Genomic DNA, 17,913 nt, shown 5'->3' with positions numbered 1-17,913 from the left:
GTGCTTCTGACAGTTTGCAATCCTTGACATTTATTCTTCAAGACTGACACAACTGGAACATGAGCCCCATTCTTTCTGACTCCATGCTTGTTCCACAGTTCCACTAGATTAAAAAAAAAATTATGAAGTTTGGTGCAAAGTTGTCTCAATACTTTTACCAACATGTTATTTAAATGGTATTTTTTTAAAACTTCAGTATAAAGGATTTTCTGAAATTTTACAGCAACACTTATAAGCCAGTAGGAATTTGTAATATAAAAATTACAAAAGAATTTTAGAATAAATTTTTTGAAATGCATAATTTGTATTATGTTAATTGATTAGAACTCCTCAGTACCAATATTTTATTCTTCCTCACACACGTGTTTTTCCAATCTTCATATGTCACACACAATAATACAACCAGCAATGGCTTAGACAGCGGCCTGTGGCTTATCTATTTAGGAGCAGTAAATTAGGAAGAAAAACTTAACCCCTGGTATTCTTGAAGTTACGTTAAGGTGGGGACCAATCCTTGCAGTAATCTCCAAACCTGTTGTAACTTGAAAAGACAGAGTTACAGTAACTTCTGGAGTTGCTTCCTTCTGGATTAACAGTACTTAAATCCAAAACCTAAAGTTGGAAGAAACGGAAATCCTAAAGGGAAGCAAGACCTTTCAAACATAAATAATATCCCTCAATCTTCTTCCATGAAATTCAGGGCATTGTTTAAGGAGAAGAAAAACTATGATACAAATGCTAGATGCTGAGATATCTTCATTAAGGGGGAGGGCCCTACGGTGATAAAGAGATCAAGATATACATGTTTGGTCAATGAGTGATTTTTCTTTTTAAAGTAAAAATAAAGCTTAAGATTTTGTTTTTCTTTTTAAAATACAAATAGAAAAGAATTAGGGGTAATTTATGTAACAATACCCCTTTCTCAGAAGTTTAGACTCACTGATTTCTACATGGTTTTGGATATATTCCATGTTGTAGATCACAAAGATATTGTGAAATGTTTCTCCTAGGGACATTTTACATTAGAGTTGGTAACTTGGTTACAATAGAATAATGTAGACTGTAAGTAGATCAGAACCATTAGACAAAAGATAAATAATAAAATACTTTAAATATCAAGGGAGAAAATGGTATATAAATTTAAAAATAAAGAATGTACTTTTAGTATTCACATGCACATTACCACATTTCCTACCTAAATTAATTACATTGCTTTAATAAAAGCATTGTGCTAATTGTAGGAATCATCTCATTAAATCCTCACACTAACCCTATGATGTACGTTCTAATATTACCACCTTACAGACAGGAAACTGGGGCATAATAAGTTAGGTAACTTACTTTGTATCATGGAGCCAGTACACAAACCCATTCTGCCTACCTCCAGAGCCCACTCACTACACTACACTAAGTTGGTTTTACTAATTGTGACACAATCATTGTCTTTGTCTTGTTACATTTCATCAGATGCTCTAAGACTGTATATGATCTTTGCACAAGTTTGTTAAGTTATCCTATCCCACCAAGTAATATTTATAATAAATGATTATATGTGCAAGTAAGTTCCCATTTTCAAAAGAATACAAGCTAAAATATTTTACCTTTACTAAGAACGGGTAAGAAGACTGAAAATGTTCTGAATCTTGTTAGTAGAATTTAACCAAATAGTTAACGTGGACAAGTTCTACCTTATAAAAGAATCATAGCTAATAAAAGCAGAAAGAATGAGAAAATTAGCCAAGTCAATGATCTGGACAATGTCATGAAATATTGCTAAATTACCAGGTGAAAAGTAGATGGATTACATCAACTCAATGATCTTAAGTGATGTGAAATAGAGTGACTAGCACCACCTATGAAACATTTTTTTATTGGAATAAAAAGAACCCAAATCTAATCAAGCCTCTAGCTCTATCAGTCTACATAAAATTCGAGGGATATACCTACATGTTTAAATGACCCCAGGATACAGTCATCTTAATCCACAATGCTGGGACATTCTATAAGACAGCACCCAGGTCCTTCAACAAATAACAAAACAGAACCAAAAAAAATAGGGGGACTGTTATTGATTTCAAAGGATTATAAGACATAGTAATCAAATAGAATGTATAGACTTTATTTGAATCCTGATTTGAACAAGCCAACTGCAAAAAAAAAAAAAGATTTCTTAGATAATCAGAAAATATCAGTGGATATTAAGAAATTATTAATATTGTTGGGCAAAGAAATGATACTGTGGTAACACTAAAAGTAAAAAGCTCCGTGTCTGATAGCAATCACACAAAAGAGTTTACAGAACAAATGTAAAGGCTGATTTCTATTTTAAAATACTCTGAGGGTGGAGGCGGGGGGACAACTAGGAAGGAAAAGATGAAATAAAAATGACAGAATGTTGATTTTTGTTGAAACTGAATGATGGGTAGGCATATCAGGATTCATTATTCAATTCCTTCTATTTTTGAGTAGGTTTGAAAATTTCCTAAGTATAATGAGGAATAATGTGTGTACCTTGGTTGGATCCCAATTCAAACAAACCAACTGTAAAAGGGCATACTGAGATACCTGGAAAACCTTGAACACAGACTGAATTTTAGATTATATTAAGGAATTAATAATTTTGCTGAGTATGATTATAGTATAGTGGTCATTTTCTAAGTCCCTATTTAGTAGAGATATACTGAAGTTCTTAAGGGAAAAATTAGAAAATATCTGATATTTGCTTACAGAAATTCATATGACATTTAGGATTTGCTTTAAAATAACCCAACAAAAATAAAGCGTGTAAGGAAATAAACAAAAAAAAATGGCAGAGTGCTGACAACTGCATATAATAAGTAATTAATATAACTATTCAAGACAATTAATTAGTTTACTATAATGTAAACTCTATGTATATTTAAAAAATTCCACGTAAAAAATTTTTTGAAGTATGACCTCTAATATGGCCTAAGAAAATACGGCTTTTTTTTATTTTCTGAGGTTGAAAGACCTATAATGTGTGTGTGTGTGTTTTTTAAAGAATGACATTATTTTGAAAAAAAAGTATAAATTAAAAATATGTTCAGATAATTGTAAGAATGAATGACATGATCATTAGAAGATTGAAAAATTGGTAGGGAATATAGTAGGCACTCAATAAATGTTTCTGAGTGAATGATACTCTATAAACCTTTTTTTCCTCTTATAGTATCTAGAAATTTTCAAAGTCTAAATTTCCATAACACTATATTCAATGAATTTAAAGTTTTCTAATTTTGATATACTTTTAAAATTAAACTTTATAGTAAAGAAAATCCTTATCATAATAAAATCACTATCTACAATTTAACTCTACTGTTCATTGTACAGATCAAGATGATGAGACCCAGAATAACAAAGGATATCTCTATTTACACTCAAAACATTTACCTACTTCATAAGACCCGAATTCTTCTTACTAAATGGTCCGATGGTTTTAAACAGCAATTCCACAACTCCATTTTTCCCTAAGGATACTGAATTCACAGCTGGGAGGGGAAGAAAAAATTTTAAATGATTTTAAAGATTCGGTAAGTAGGAATGTACATATACTTGGTGAAACATAGTCAAAATATATATTAATTGTTCAGTAAATATAACTCATGTTCCCTCATATAGTCCACCTTAGCCAATCACTTAAAGGTATAATTTTTTTTACTTTATTTTTAGGGGAAGTTGCAGGAAAATCTAAAAGAAGTTATAGAAAACAGTAAAATATTACTTCTAAAAAAATACTTTTAAGTTGCTTCATTTGTTTCTTCAAAAACTCTACTAAATACCAGGTCATGGGGATTGAGAGACAAAAATAAGGAACAGTTTAGAGGAGAATGACAGTAACAGTAAACAAATCAATACTAAAGTACTTTTTAAATAGATGAAGAGTTACAGGCTACTTAGATCCCAACAGTGAGGAGTACCTAATTCTTAGTGAAACAGAAGGCATTTCTGGAGAAATGGATGTCTGGGCTTGGTCTCTTTTTTTTTTTTTTTTCAATCCTCACCTGTGGATATTTTTCCATTGATTTTTAGAGAGAGTGGAAGAGAAAGGGAAAGACAGAGAGAAACATGGATGTGAGAGAAACACATCAATTGATTGCCTCCTGCACGCACGCTGACCAGGGCCCAGGCCTGGGAGGAGCCTGCAACCAAAGTACGTGCCCTTGACCAGAATCAAACCCGGGACCCTTTGGTCCACAGGCCGACACTCTATCCACTGAGCCAAACCAGCCAGGGCTCTGGACTCAGTCTTTACAAATGAGGAGGAGTTAGCTAGGATCAGAGTTGCAGTAAGGGGCGGAAGTGGCTGTGGAATATCTCTGGAGACAGAAACATAGATAGTCAATGAACACAATGGGTATGAGCAGTTAAACATATAGTATCAGACAAAAACATTCTACTGAGAAGATGATCTGGGTAAAGCAAATTATGAAGGACCTTAAAAGTTATTCATTCTTTCAACCATATGGAATACCCCCCCCACACACACACACACAAAAAACACCCCACAATTATTGGAAAATAATAGATTAAAAAACAGTGTGTGTGAAATAGCACCAACAGATAGTAAATAGATAAAACATACATTTTAATAATCCTATATAATAAAAGCCTATATGCTAAGTGTCCGGTCATTCAGTCATCCATTCAACCAATCAAAGCGTAATATGCTAATGATATGCTAAGGCTGCTCAAGCGCTCGCTATGACGTACACTGACCACCAGCAGGCATAAGCTCCGACCAGCAGGTTAGCTTGCTGCTGGGGTCCAGCCGATCAGGACCAAGTAAGATGGGCTGGACACACCCTGGAACCCTCCTGCGGTCCCTCCCCAGCTGGCCAACCTCCCACATCTTTGCCTGGCCCCAATCATGCACCAGTGGGGTCCCTCAGCCTGGCCTGTGCCCTCTCGCAATCCGGGACCCCTCAGGGGATGTCAGAGAGCTGGTTTCGGCCCTATCCCACTCAATTCTGGAGCTGCCCCCTGGTGGACAGTGCACTCCCACAGGGGAAGCACCGCTCAGTCAGAAGCTGGGCTCACTGCTGGTGAGCACAGGGGCGGTGGCAGGAGCCTCTTCCACCTCCACGGCAGTGCTAAGTATGTCCTACTGTCGGCTTAGGACATCCCCCGAGGGCTCCCAGACTGTGAGAGGGCACCGGCCAAGCTGAGGGCATCCCCCCCCCAAGTGCACAAATTTCGTGCACTGGGCCTCTAGTGTATGGATAAAAGCTAGAAGAATGTACACTAAAATTTTTATAGTGCAAATATGGTTGTTTTAAAATAAGATCTGCATTTTTAAATACAGGTCAGACCTCACAGCACACTGGGGAAGGTACATTTGAGAGACATCAGAAGGCTGCGTGCTAGGTGACAGGTGATGAGGACCTGAATTAAACAGGTGTAGCAGGGGAAAGGTTCCACACAGAAGATGCAAACAATTTACCTAATCAGAAAAGTGTGCCTAACATTTTCAGCTCTCAACAAATATTATTTTAAAGTTATAGATAAGCCATTCACTAGCCTTCTAGTGGTTAATTCAATAAAATGCCACCAAAAATATAACTCCTAACGTTTTGTATGCTGATTTTAATTTCCTCTGCATCTGTTTAATATTCCATTATCCCTTCTAATTTTGTCTGTGCTGTCTTGCTTCTTCCTTAATTGCAATATTCAGTGGTTTATTTTATTTATTTTTAATCCAACTGTTTTATTTTTTTGGATCAGCTGGGGTTTTTTTATTTTCAACATGTGTGGTTTTTTTCCCTTTACTATTTCATTCCTCTTCTTTTCTTGTGTTTTTGCTCTGTTCCTAACTTCTTTGGTTAGATATCCAATTCATTCATTTCTTTATGTTCTTTTTAGTTATGTAAGTGTAAATTACTTAAGTGTTCAGAACTAGATTCCTCTGAGCCCACCTTTAGCCGTATTGTCAAAGCAGAGATTTACACACATTATACCTAAATATGTACATATGTATAAATACACACACATACATATGCAGACACATATCTACCACTTTATTTTGCAGTAATACTCTACAAGAACATGTGCTCTATAATTTCAATTTCAGATGTTTTATTAACCACCCCAATTCCTAATCAAAAAATAGAAAAAACCTTATGGGTTTGGGATCTAATATGAGTGAGAAGGAGAAAGAGAGACAGAGACAGAGACAGAGAGGGAGGAAGGAAGACAGGAGAGATACTTCATCTGAGGTTATCTCTTGGTAATCCCTCTTCTTTCCAGTTTCCTCAGGGGCTCCTATACTACTAATTTGCTGTTCTGCTACTTCCCTACTGATTGCTCAGGGGCTCCTGTACTACTAATTTGCTGTTCTGCTACTTCCCTACTGATTGCCGAAGGTAATTAGCTCCAGGTGACTGACTATGCTACCACTTGCCTTCCTTCTCAGCTTTCCTCTCATCTGTGAAAACCCAAGTAGACAGGCAGTTTTTCCAGCTGCCAATACCCTCACATTCTTCCACATATTTCCCACGAGCTGCCTACTCCTCCCCCTCACTACAAGCTTTTACAAATTGGAGGAATTCATGACAATTCTCAAGATTTTGCCAATTCTCCTTCTTACCCTATATCACTTCTGTGGCGGTGCAGGTAGGCATTATAAAAAGCTGTATTAAATATTCTCTTACCTTGTCCACAAATTTTAGAGAGTTATGGAGTTAAGGTACTTTTACATTTTCATTTTCTGTAACTTCAAAACACTGAGTTTACTAAAAACTACTCTGAAATACTCACAGTTTGCAGAATATACTCGTAAAAGCTGAAGACAAGGCAAAACCAAGCGATGATTCTGCAAATTCTGTTTGACCAAGTTCAGAGTTATATTCAGAGTTCCATTAATTCTAGCTTTCACTCCAAATTTTTTGTCTGTTTATAAAAAATTAACACAATGTATTTATATGTAACTTCAAGTGAAATAAAAATGGCATAAAGCAATGAAATTTTAAAAACTTATATGACGAATTTATATTACAAATGTAAAGTTGACCTGAAATATCTAAAATTATAATCATTTTCTTGTATGATTTTAAAAGTACTCCTTATATGCCCTAGCCCAGTGGTCGGCAAACTGCGGCTCGCAAGCCACAGGCGGCTCTTTGGCCCCTTGAGTGTGGCCACGAAGTTTCAATCGCACTGTACGTTCACGCCCGCACATGGTATTTTGTGGAAGAGCCACACTCAAGGGGCCGTAGTTTGCCGACCACTGCCCTAGCCAGTTTTGCTCAGTGGATAGAGTGTCGGCCTGTGGACCAAAAGGTCCCAGGTTCAATTCCGGTCAAGGGCATGCATCTTGGTTGCAGGTTCCCTGACCCTGGTCGGGGCTCATGCAGGAGGTAAACAATTGATGTGTTTTTCTCACATTGATGTTTCTCTCTGTCTTTCCTTCTCTCTTTCACTCTCTCTCAAAATCAGTGGAAAAATACCCTCGGGTGAGGATTAAAAAAAAAAAGTACTCCTTATAACCTTGGCCGGTTTTGTCGGTGATTAGAGTGTCGCCCTGTGCACCAAAGGGTCACAGGTTCAATTCCCAGTCAAGGTGTATACGCATACATACATACTCTTTAGGACAAGCATTTAATCAAATATTTCAAAGTGTAAAACCTATATGCATGTCATAAGACAATGGGAGAACTCAGAAATCATTATTTGAAAAGTTTAGGGGATCATTTTCATCTCTGTGCAGATAGACAACTATAAACTGAAATTAGGTTCTATTCAAAGGATTGCTTTTTTTATTAACCTAAGTCAGCTTCTCTGTTTCACATTGTGTTTTCTCAATTTTTGTAATACTTTGCATGCCTTGTTCCAATAATCAATCTTACAACTTTTTATCATACACACACACCAAGAGACACTTGTGATTTTGACATATTTTTCTTCTTTTTCCCACCACATGCAATGCAATTCCTCATGAATTTATCAGGACCCTCAGTTCTTTCAGGTCACTAATTGGGTTTGGAAAGCATTCATGGCTTAAGACCAAGAAAAAGGGTAGCATTCCAGATTTAAAATTTTACCAGCATCAAGGCACAGAGAAGCCATGTCACAAAGATGCTTCTAGGTTTGATAATCATACAAGTGAAATCTTACCTTTTGGTCCAATCTTTGCAAGAATAGAATGAATCTGCACCATTAACTCCTCATTTGGGGGAGATTCTTTGCTGGCATTCATAAGTAACTGTAACAATATTTGTGAACCACCTTTGGCAACTAAGAAACTAGCTCTTCGACCTCCACCTAAAAGAAAAAAAATGTTTATTTGTTTAAACAGCAAATCTTCCCATAACATATCAAATATCACAACTTTTAGCATTCAAAAAATAAAGTGAAGACTTCTGAAATAAAAAAAGCATCAAAATCAAATTTTGTTTTATTTCATTTGTTTTATTTAGAAAACAGTGCAGAGAGTAAATACAAGTGATGACAAAATTCTATGTTCAGGGCTCTAGTTTAAGGAATACTGGAAAATAACAAAAACAAAGCAACAACAAGAATATGACATATCAGTTTCCAATACCAAAAACAAAGCAACAACAAAAGAGTATAACATACCAGTTTCCAAATTCCAATACTCAGAATAGCCTCTATATGAGTATCAGAAAATTCCTCATAAAGTACACATGCCACATTATTGATCACTATTTACAAACAGAAATTAGACCCCAAAAAAACAAACTAACTTACCAGCTGACACCAGCTCAACAAGAATGCTTAAGATATTAAGTGTAGTTTGAAGATCTTTCGTGTTCTGAAATAAATAGTTTATTTGCTTTATTAAACCATTGTAAATCTGTAATTCCCAAATTTTTTCTATTCCTGTTGGGAACTATCTATATTTTACAGATGACCTTTCCAATTTCTCTAAGAACAAATGTAATGAGGTTTCCACTATTCTCACTTATCACTTCAGTCTCTTCTTGCCCTTAAGAATTTTTACAAATAATCTGTGCTATTACTTTCTTAGTATCAATATTATTACAAGAGGAATTAATTTGGTATTTGAATTCATCATGATCTACCTAATAGGCAATAAAAATAAATGAATCAAAATATAAAGGCACTACAATGTATATATGGCAACTACCCAGTCACCTAGCTCTCTCAGAAGGCAACTGTATTAGCAGTTCCATGTATCCAGCCAAAGATAATATGCAGATATTTTTTTTAAAATCCATGTAAATATACGTGTATACAGATTTATTCCTCCAAATAGCACTGCCCTATGTAGATATTGTTTTGTACACTGATATTTTTACATATCAATAAATAGTTTCTTCATCTTTTTAAGGGCTACAGAAAGTATTCCACTATATGGCTAAACCATTGTTTATGTAACCAATCACCTATCAATGAGATATTTTTTTCCAATGAGATTTTTAACAATCTTTTGTTATTAAAAAATTGCAAAAGACATATGTAATACTTTCAAAAACAAAGATGTAAAAGCAAAAAATAAATAAATAAATAAATAAAGTTATTTGGCATTAAAAAATTGCAACAAAAACTATATATATTTACATGGAATCAATTACAGCTATATGTAGGATAAATTCCTGGAATTTCTGGGTCAAAGAATATGAGTATTTTGATGGATATAACTACATAGTAAACTGCTCTTCACCAGCAATGGACAAGATTAACTATTTCCCAAAGTCTGGACAACCAATCTAATTTTTTTTTTAAAGTTTAAATATTACACATGGTTACATTTCTCTTATTAAAAGCAATGGCTGGCCCGGCCTGCATGGCTCAGTGGTTGAACATCAACCTATGAACCAGGAGGTCATGGTTCGATTCCCAGTGGGGGCATATGCCTGTGGTTACAGGCTCAATCCCCAGTAGGGGGCATGCAGTAGGCAACCGATCAATGATTCTCTCTCATCATTGATGTTTCTATCTCTATCTCCCTCTCCCTTCCTCTCTGAAATGAATAAATATTTATATATATAGCAATGACTGAATGGACAAAAAACAAAACAGACGCACAGAGCAGAAGCATGGCCTCTTCAAGGAACCACCACACCCCCAACGTGGAGAATTTTACAGTGTTATACAGAGGAATCTCAGAATTATTGTGCACCAGTAACTGGCATGGGACTCTTATTCTTCCTCTTTCCAAAAGGAAATGAGTGTCTCCCCTTCATATTTTAGCTCACAGACTAATAGAACCAAAAAGCTCCATCCAGACTAGATGGAGGACTGTACATAACCAGAGACCCTTGTTTCAGCATTGGAGGTATTAACTGGACCACTGTCTCATTAGGGGGGAATCTGGAATGAGAGGGACAGATGTTTGTTAAAGAGAAGAATGGATTGTGTTCAGCGAACTGATTTCATCGTCTTCTTAGGTATAGAGCTACACCATATTTCCCAGCCCTTTTGTAATAGAGTTTGAGCCATGTGACTGAGCTCGGGCTATTGGAACCTGAATGGAAGTTGCACTGCTATCTTTAGGCCTTATCTAGACAAGCTCCCAAATGTAATTCATCACCTCCCACTTCTGCTGACCTCAATAATTTGTGACATGAGCAAATAGGGAGAAAAAACAATGATGCTCTATCTCAAGTGCAATTTGTGTTTCTTTTTCTGGGAACAGTCTGTTCATAACCTTTACACATTTTTCTATTGGATAGACTTCTTCCCTTACGAATCTGTGGAAGTTCTTTATATGTTAAAGAAATTATATGAGTTGAAATATTTTTTCTTCAGTTTGCCAAGTGTCTATAATGTTTTTTCCCAATGGATTTTTGTTAATATAGTTGAATTTATCAATCTTTTCTTTTATGGCTCCTGTTTGTTTTTTTCATACTTAGAAAAGCCTTCCCTGCGCTAAGATTATTAAAAATTCTTCTCATTACTTCCTCGAGTATTCTGGTTTTCTTTTCCATGCTTAAATATTTGCTTGCTATGGAATTTATTTTGGTGTAGGAAGTAAGGATCTAACATTATACTCTTCTGCATGGCTACCAATTTGTCCCAGTTCCACTTATTAAGCAATCCCCCACCCCTCACTGATCTGAAATGCTACCATTGATTAAGTAGTACTAAATTCCCATAAGCATTTTTAACTTAGTGTGGATTTTTCTATTCTATTCCACTGATGTCTATTTAGTTCCCACCCACACTTTCTAAACTACCTGAATTACTGAAGTTTCTAATGTTCTCTGATATTTGGTGGGGCTAGTCCTTTCTCATTTATTTTTCAGAAATATCCTTTCTATTCTTGCTTATTTTCCCACTGAACTATAGAAAAAAAAGTTAGTATTTTTATCGAGATTGCTTTAAACTGACAAATCAATTTAGAATAAAATAACAACTTTATGTCATTTTTGACAGGAAGTAATTCCTATCAAAAACATAAAATCACACCCTCTTCTTTTTTTTCCAGCTATTTTGAAATATAATTTGATATATAACATTATGTAAGTTCAAGGTATACAATGGTACTTACCCTTTGTTCTTAATAAAATATAAAATAATGATTCTGAATATATCCAGCTAATCCACCCAAAACTTTCACCCTGGCATGGAAATTTAATTATTATCAAGATAATATAGTTATCCAACCAATATATGTAGTAAACTAAATCACAAATATATATCAGCTGACATAACACAATAAATTAGGATTTCCAATGCCAATCATTTATATTAAACTAGACTTATTTCCAGCTAATGCTTTAATTTCTATTACCAATTAGAATGGCATGTAAAGATTTAACATGTGGTTATCATTATTATCATAGGGTAATATACTTAGAGGTTTACCTAATATATATTAGAATATTTATATCACCATCCCAAATGTTAATCTAAAACATAAAACAAATTTCTATTCACTGGTTTTACCTCTAGGATAAAAATTTTATACTTCCTATACTATTTTTCTTCAGTACTGATTGATACTAATAGTTACATAATTAAAGCCTGCAAATACTTTACCTCTAATGTTGAGAGCAGAACTTCCATTCCTGTAGAACCTTTGGCTGTCATTTCTCTCCTTATTTTTTCTGAAAAGTGAAAATATATATATCTTCTAAAACATTTTAAAAAGTATATATCGTTTTATTATATAGCTAACATAGAATAAACAAGTACCCATTGGTTTGGTAAACATTCTAAATTGGTTTTACATGATCTTCCCTCTGATGCTTCTAATTCTACTCTCTGTAGACTTTCCTTGCCCTTCAGCACAGCTCCTAGTAGGGACTAGGTGAATCCCTGTCTGTCCGTCTGTAATCTTAAAATCCTTATCATAGTACAGGCACCAGAACTGGAGGTGAGGAGGGAGTGGTAATGGAAGACCTCTTTATCATCTTTATGACCAGAACTAGAAAATATTTAATTAAATTTGTGAAAATAGAAACCTAGTACCATTTTAAAAATGGGTTTTTTTATATATTTTTATTGATTTCAGAGAGAAAGGGAGAGGGAGAGAGAGATAGAAACATCAATGAGAGAGAATCATAGATCAGCTGCCTGCTACAAGCCTCCGACTGGGGATCGAGCCCACAACCCAGGCAAATGCCCTTGACTGGAATCGAACCTGCGACCCTTCAGTCTGCAGGCCAACACTCTATCCATTGAGCCAAACAGCTAGGGCCATTTTAAATGTTAAATATTAAGGTGGCTGCAGGTTCACCTTTATTTGAAAAAAGAAAAATCAGGTTTGCTGTGTGTGTGTATGTTTTAAATCAAGTACAGGTTTTAGAATCTTTTTTAGCATCTATTGAGATAATCACATGGGTTTTATTTGACCTGTTCAAAAAATGTTATAGGATATATTTCCTAATATTAAAACATTTTACATTCCTGAAATAAGTGCACTCTAGCAATGATATTCATCTTTCAATGTATAATCAGACTTATTTCACTAATATTTTATTTGGGACCATGCTAATAACCAATGTTCTCTACTATCTGACATCTTTTGTCAATATTCTAGTACAAGTAGCATTGGAATTAGGTATTACTTGAAAATTGATGGGGGGGAGGGAAGGGCGGGATTCATCCATACGGAATATCATAATCATTTCTTAGAAACAATGCTTTGAAAATTAATTTATTTCACAGCTATTCCACTTTCTACTTCTTGGGTCTATTTGAGAAAGTTCAATTTTTATGGGAAATCATTTATCAAAATTTTAAACATTCTTAGCCTCCACTTGTTAAAGAATTTAAAAAGCATTCCCAAAACAAGAGGTTAAAGCTCACCTTGACTTTGAGCCAGATGAAGAATTTTTGATGTAACATATCTGGCAGTATCTGATTCCGCAGGTTCAGTACTGATCTTCTCCAGCTGAGCGAGGAGTCCGACAACCCGAGAGTTATTGGTAAGGCTAAAAAGAATGTTACTTTATATTAGGGCACAGCAAGATCACTGTTTTTACACTAAGTGAAATGGGAAGTTTCGCGCAGAAGAGTAATGCCCTCTGGCATGCCTTTATTAAACAATTGCACACAACACATCTGTAAGTTTTATCTCTTGGGTGATTGGTACAAGGTGTTCATTATATTATGCTCTATACTTTCTGGTTTTCAGAAATATTTCATTTTTTAAATAAAATTCTGTAGTGAGAAAAATAAATTACATGTTTAAGTTTTTATATATTTTCTTTTTCCTTCCAATATTGCAGAAGAGATAAGTGATTCCTTAAAACTTACCATTAATCTGAATGAGCAAAAACATTAACATCATGAAAAATTCCAAACATGAGCAAAAGAAGACAAAATAGGACAATGAACCATCATGTACCTATCACCCAGCTTCAACAATTATCAATTCATGGACCATCTTATTTCACACATGCTTACTTGCAGGCACACACACCCATTGGCTAATTTTGAAGCAAATCTCAGATCATTTCCTATGGCATTAGTTATCTGTTTTCTAAAGTAAGAACTCTTTAGAATATATATAACTATAATAGCACTACTATACCAAAAACAATAACAATAATCCTTTAACATCAACATCTAATTTCCAAGTTCAAATTTCCCAAATTCATATTCTCTCTCATTTTCTTTAACAGTAAGTTAATTTGTACAAACCACCAGAGACTGAATTCAGAAGAAGAAAAGAAAATCCACCTGTCTTCCATTAAGTCAAACGTTAAGTTTTCAAAAATGTAATAAATCACCCTGACTGGTTTGACTCAGTGGATAGAGCATCGGCCTGCGGACTCAAGGGTCCCAGGTTCGATCTGGTCAAGGGCATGTACCTTGGTTTCGGGCACATCCCCAGTAGGGGGTGTACAGGAGGCAGCTGATCGATGCTTCTCTCTCATCGATGTTTCTAACTCTATATCCCTCTCCCTTCCTCTCTATAAAAAATCAATAAAATATATTTTTTAAATGTAATAAATCGATAGCACTCTTCTTACTACATTTTGAAAACATAGTTATTTTAACATAAAATGTTATTGTGTCATTATGCATTGAGTTTATTATTTTTAAATGGATAATTTTTAATTCCTCAGTTTTAATTTATAATATGGTAAATATCAATAGATTAAGAAATCCACCTCAACAAAAACTTTTTGGAGTCTTCATTCACTTAAGAGTACAAAGAGATTCATTGAGCCAAACCTGTTCTTTTTGAGAGCTCTAGTTCTTTGTGGTGAGAAATTACACTAAGATACCACAGTTTTTCATACTAGAGAAAATACATCTTTAAGAGAAATTTGCATTATGGAGACCAAAATTCAGAAACTTACTAATTGAGTGTGTTTTCCTAATTTTATTCAATTATTTTCATGTGTAGATATTTTTAGTAGCTACTAAGACATCTATTTAAAAAATTCAAAAACATACAAAAACACACTAAGCATAACACACAGTCTATTCCATTCCAAATTAAGAGTTTGTTTTGTCAGTAACTCTTAAAATTTTAAATTAAATTGTACCACATTAAAAAAAAAAACTTTTGCCCTAGCCAGTTTGGCTCAGTGAATAAAGCGTCGGCCTGCAGACTGAAAGGTCCCAAGTTCAATTTCAGTCAAGGTCACATACCTCGGTTGCAGGTTCCTCCCCAGGCCAGGACCTGGTCTGGGCTTGTGCAGGAGGCAACCAATCTATGTGTTTCTCTCACATCAATGTTTCTCTCTGTCTTTCCCTCTCTCTAAAAATCAATGGGAAAATATCAAGTGAGGATTTTTAAAAAATAATAATAAAATAAAACTTTCATTTCAAATGATGGATGGTGGATGAATTTATTTTTTGAAGGAAGGAAAGAAAAAAAATTAAAATTCAGAACATGGGCATCCCCCTCTCTGTACTTTTTTCATCTACAGAATGAAAACTGAACAAAATATTCTAAGCCACTACTGACTCAGCTCCAAAATTTAAGACTGTTGACACTAATGTTGGGAGAATCATAGGGTGAACACCAGAGGGCAGCTATACCATTTGAATAATTTTTAGACTTTACTAAAACACACACACACACACAATTATATAGCTTTTCAATGAACAAAGCAGAGAATTTTTAAATAAAGAGATGTATCTTCGCTGTCTTCCTCTACTTTTTTAGATAAATCAAAATGAGGCTAAGACCAACCTTCAGAGTTACCATTTATAATTCTAACTAGAGGTCCCTCAGCCTGGCCTGCGGGGATCAGCAGAAACTGGCTCTCTGACATCCCCAAAGGGTACTGGATTGCAAAAGGGCAGTTCTCAAGTGACACACCCTGGAATCGGGCTCCCTCCTCTCTGGTTTCAAGTGCGTCACACCCAAGAACCATAGCTGCCAAGTCATCGCAGCTCGGCAGCTCCTGTGTTGAGCATCTGCCCCCTGGTGGTCAGGGCACGTCATACCTACTGGTCAGAGCGTCTGTCCCCTGGTGGTCATTGCGCATCATAGCTACCAGCCGGACAGTCGCTTAGGCTTTTATATAGAGAGACTAGATTATTTTATAGTGAGAAAAATCAAAATCCCAGCAAGCTACTGTGTAGAAATGTCAAACTGATGCAAAATTCCTATGGAAATGCAAAGGAACCTAGAATACGACAAACTTTGGGGGGAAAAAGAACTAAGTTGGCGGACCAACACTAATTTCGAGATTCATTATAAAGTTATAGTTATCAAGGCAGTGAGGTATCCTCACTATGATAAACATCTAGATCAAGGGGAAAAAACAGAGTCCAAACCAGACCCACACATAAATGGACAACTAATTTTTGACAAAGGTACCAAGACAATTCAATGGAGAAAGCAAAGTGATTCTAAAAATGGTGCTGATCCATATGCCAAAAAGAACTTCTACATACCTCACACCATAAATAAAGTTTAACTCAGAATGGAGCACAGGCTTAAATGTTAAAATTATAAAACTTCTATAAGAAAACATAGATAATCTAACATAGGTTATGCATATATTTCTTATCTACAGCTCTAAAAGCATCCTATATAATGAAAGCATAGTATGCAAATTGTCCCCTCAACCGAGAGTTATCCAGGAGTTTGACCAGGGGGCGGGGCCAGCCGGGGGGGAGGGAGGGAGGCCCCGGCCGGCAGCTGGCAGCCACTAGGGACCCTACCAGTGCACGAATTTGGTGCACTGGGCCTCTAGTTATCTATAAAGAACAAATAAACAATATGGACATCACCTAAATTTAAAACTTCTGATCTTTTAAAAGACACTCTTTAGAATATGAAAAGACTGGAAGAAAATGTCTGCAAATCTATTAAAGGAATTGTATGTATAATAAATAGAAAATTTCACCCAGCTGGTGTGGCTCAGTGGTTGAGCATTGACCAGGGAACCAAGAGATCAAGGTTCAATTCTAGTCAGGGCTCCTGCCTGGGTTGCAGGCTCCAGAAGGGGGAGTGCAGGAGGCAGCTGATCGATGATATTTCTCTCTCATCGATGTTTCTATCTCTCTATCCCTCTCCCTTCCTCTCTCTCTAAAAATCAATAAAAACATATTTTAATTAAAAAATAAATTCTAAAACTCAGTAATAAAAACAATAAACATTCCAATTTTTTAAATGGGAGGAAAATTTGGAAAAATACTTCACCAAATAAGATATGCTGAAAGCATGTAAGTGCATGAAAAGATACTCAACATCATTAGTAATTAGAGAAATGCAAATTAAAATCAGAATGAGATACCAACACACCCTCTATTGGGATGACTACAATTTTAAAAGAATGACCATAAGAATTTAAATATTTTAAATGAATGACAATACCAAGTATTGATGAGAATGTAGAAAACTAGAATTTTCATATACTGCTGGAAGAAGTATAAAATATAATGTCTTTGGAAAACAGGTTGCTGGCAGTTTCCTAAAAAGAAACATAGGCCTACTATATTATTGATTCCAATCTTAAGTATTTGGCCAAGGGAAAAAAAAAGCTAAGGCCATACAAATACTAGTACACAAATGTTTCTAACAGCCTTATTTGTAACTAGAGGCCCGATGCACAAAATTTGTGCAAGAGTAGGCCTTCCTTCCCTCTGGCAACCAGGACCCTGGCTTCCCTCGAGCCACCAGCAGGTACCCAGGACCCGTGTTTCCCTCACAGCCCTGGCTTCGTCTGGAAGGTCGTCCGTCCAGAAGGATGTCTGGCCTAATTAGCATATTACTCTTTTATTATTATAGAGAGCCAAAAACTGGAAACAACCCAAATGTCCAATATATGAGTAAACAAATTGCAGCATATCTATCCAACAGAATACTTCTTAGTAATAAAAGAAGGTATAATTGATACACACTCCAAGAGATGAATATCAAAATAACTATGCTGAGTAAAAGAAGCCAGTCACAGACCCCTACCTCCCACCCCGACCTCAAAAAAAGACATACTGTATAATTCCTTTTACATAAAGTTCTAGAAACACAAATAAATCTGTAGTGATCAAAAGTAG

At 35.4% G+C, this 17,913-nt stretch overlaps 1 protein-coding gene across 2 annotated transcripts in view; it reads right to left on the bottom strand.

The window, feature by feature from the left end:
- AGTPBP1 (ATP/GTP binding protein 1) overlaps positions 1–17,913 on the bottom strand; it is an 83,535-nt gene that overhangs the window by 59,944 nt on the left and 5,678 nt on the right. The window contains exons 3-8 of one of the 2 annotated variants that reach the window (XM_014465443.2): positions 13,255–13,379; positions 11,983–12,050; positions 8,725–8,788; positions 8,131–8,277; positions 6,775–6,906; positions 3,416–3,509 (exon numbers count right to left, since the gene is read on the bottom strand). In XM_014465443.2, the coding sequence (XP_014320929.1) occupies positions 3,416–3,509; positions 6,775–6,906; positions 8,131–8,277; positions 8,725–8,788; positions 11,983–12,050; positions 13,255–13,379 (630 nt within the window). Of the gene's footprint in view, positions 1–1,947; positions 2,022–3,415; positions 3,510–6,774; positions 6,907–8,130; positions 8,278–8,724; positions 8,789–11,982; positions 12,051–13,254; positions 13,380–17,913 lie in introns of those variants that run through there. The other variant, XM_014465445.2, reaches the window with a different exon arrangement.

The sequence above is a fragment of the Myotis lucifugus genome, unplaced genomic scaffold (assembly GCF_000147115.1).
Source record: "Myotis lucifugus unplaced genomic scaffold, Myoluc2.0 scaffold_295, whole genome shotgun sequence".
NCBI lineage: Eukaryota > Metazoa > Chordata > Mammalia > Chiroptera > Vespertilionidae > Myotis > Myotis lucifugus.
Note: the sequence above shows the minus strand (reverse complement) of the source record. Positions and strands in the feature narration are given on the sequence as shown.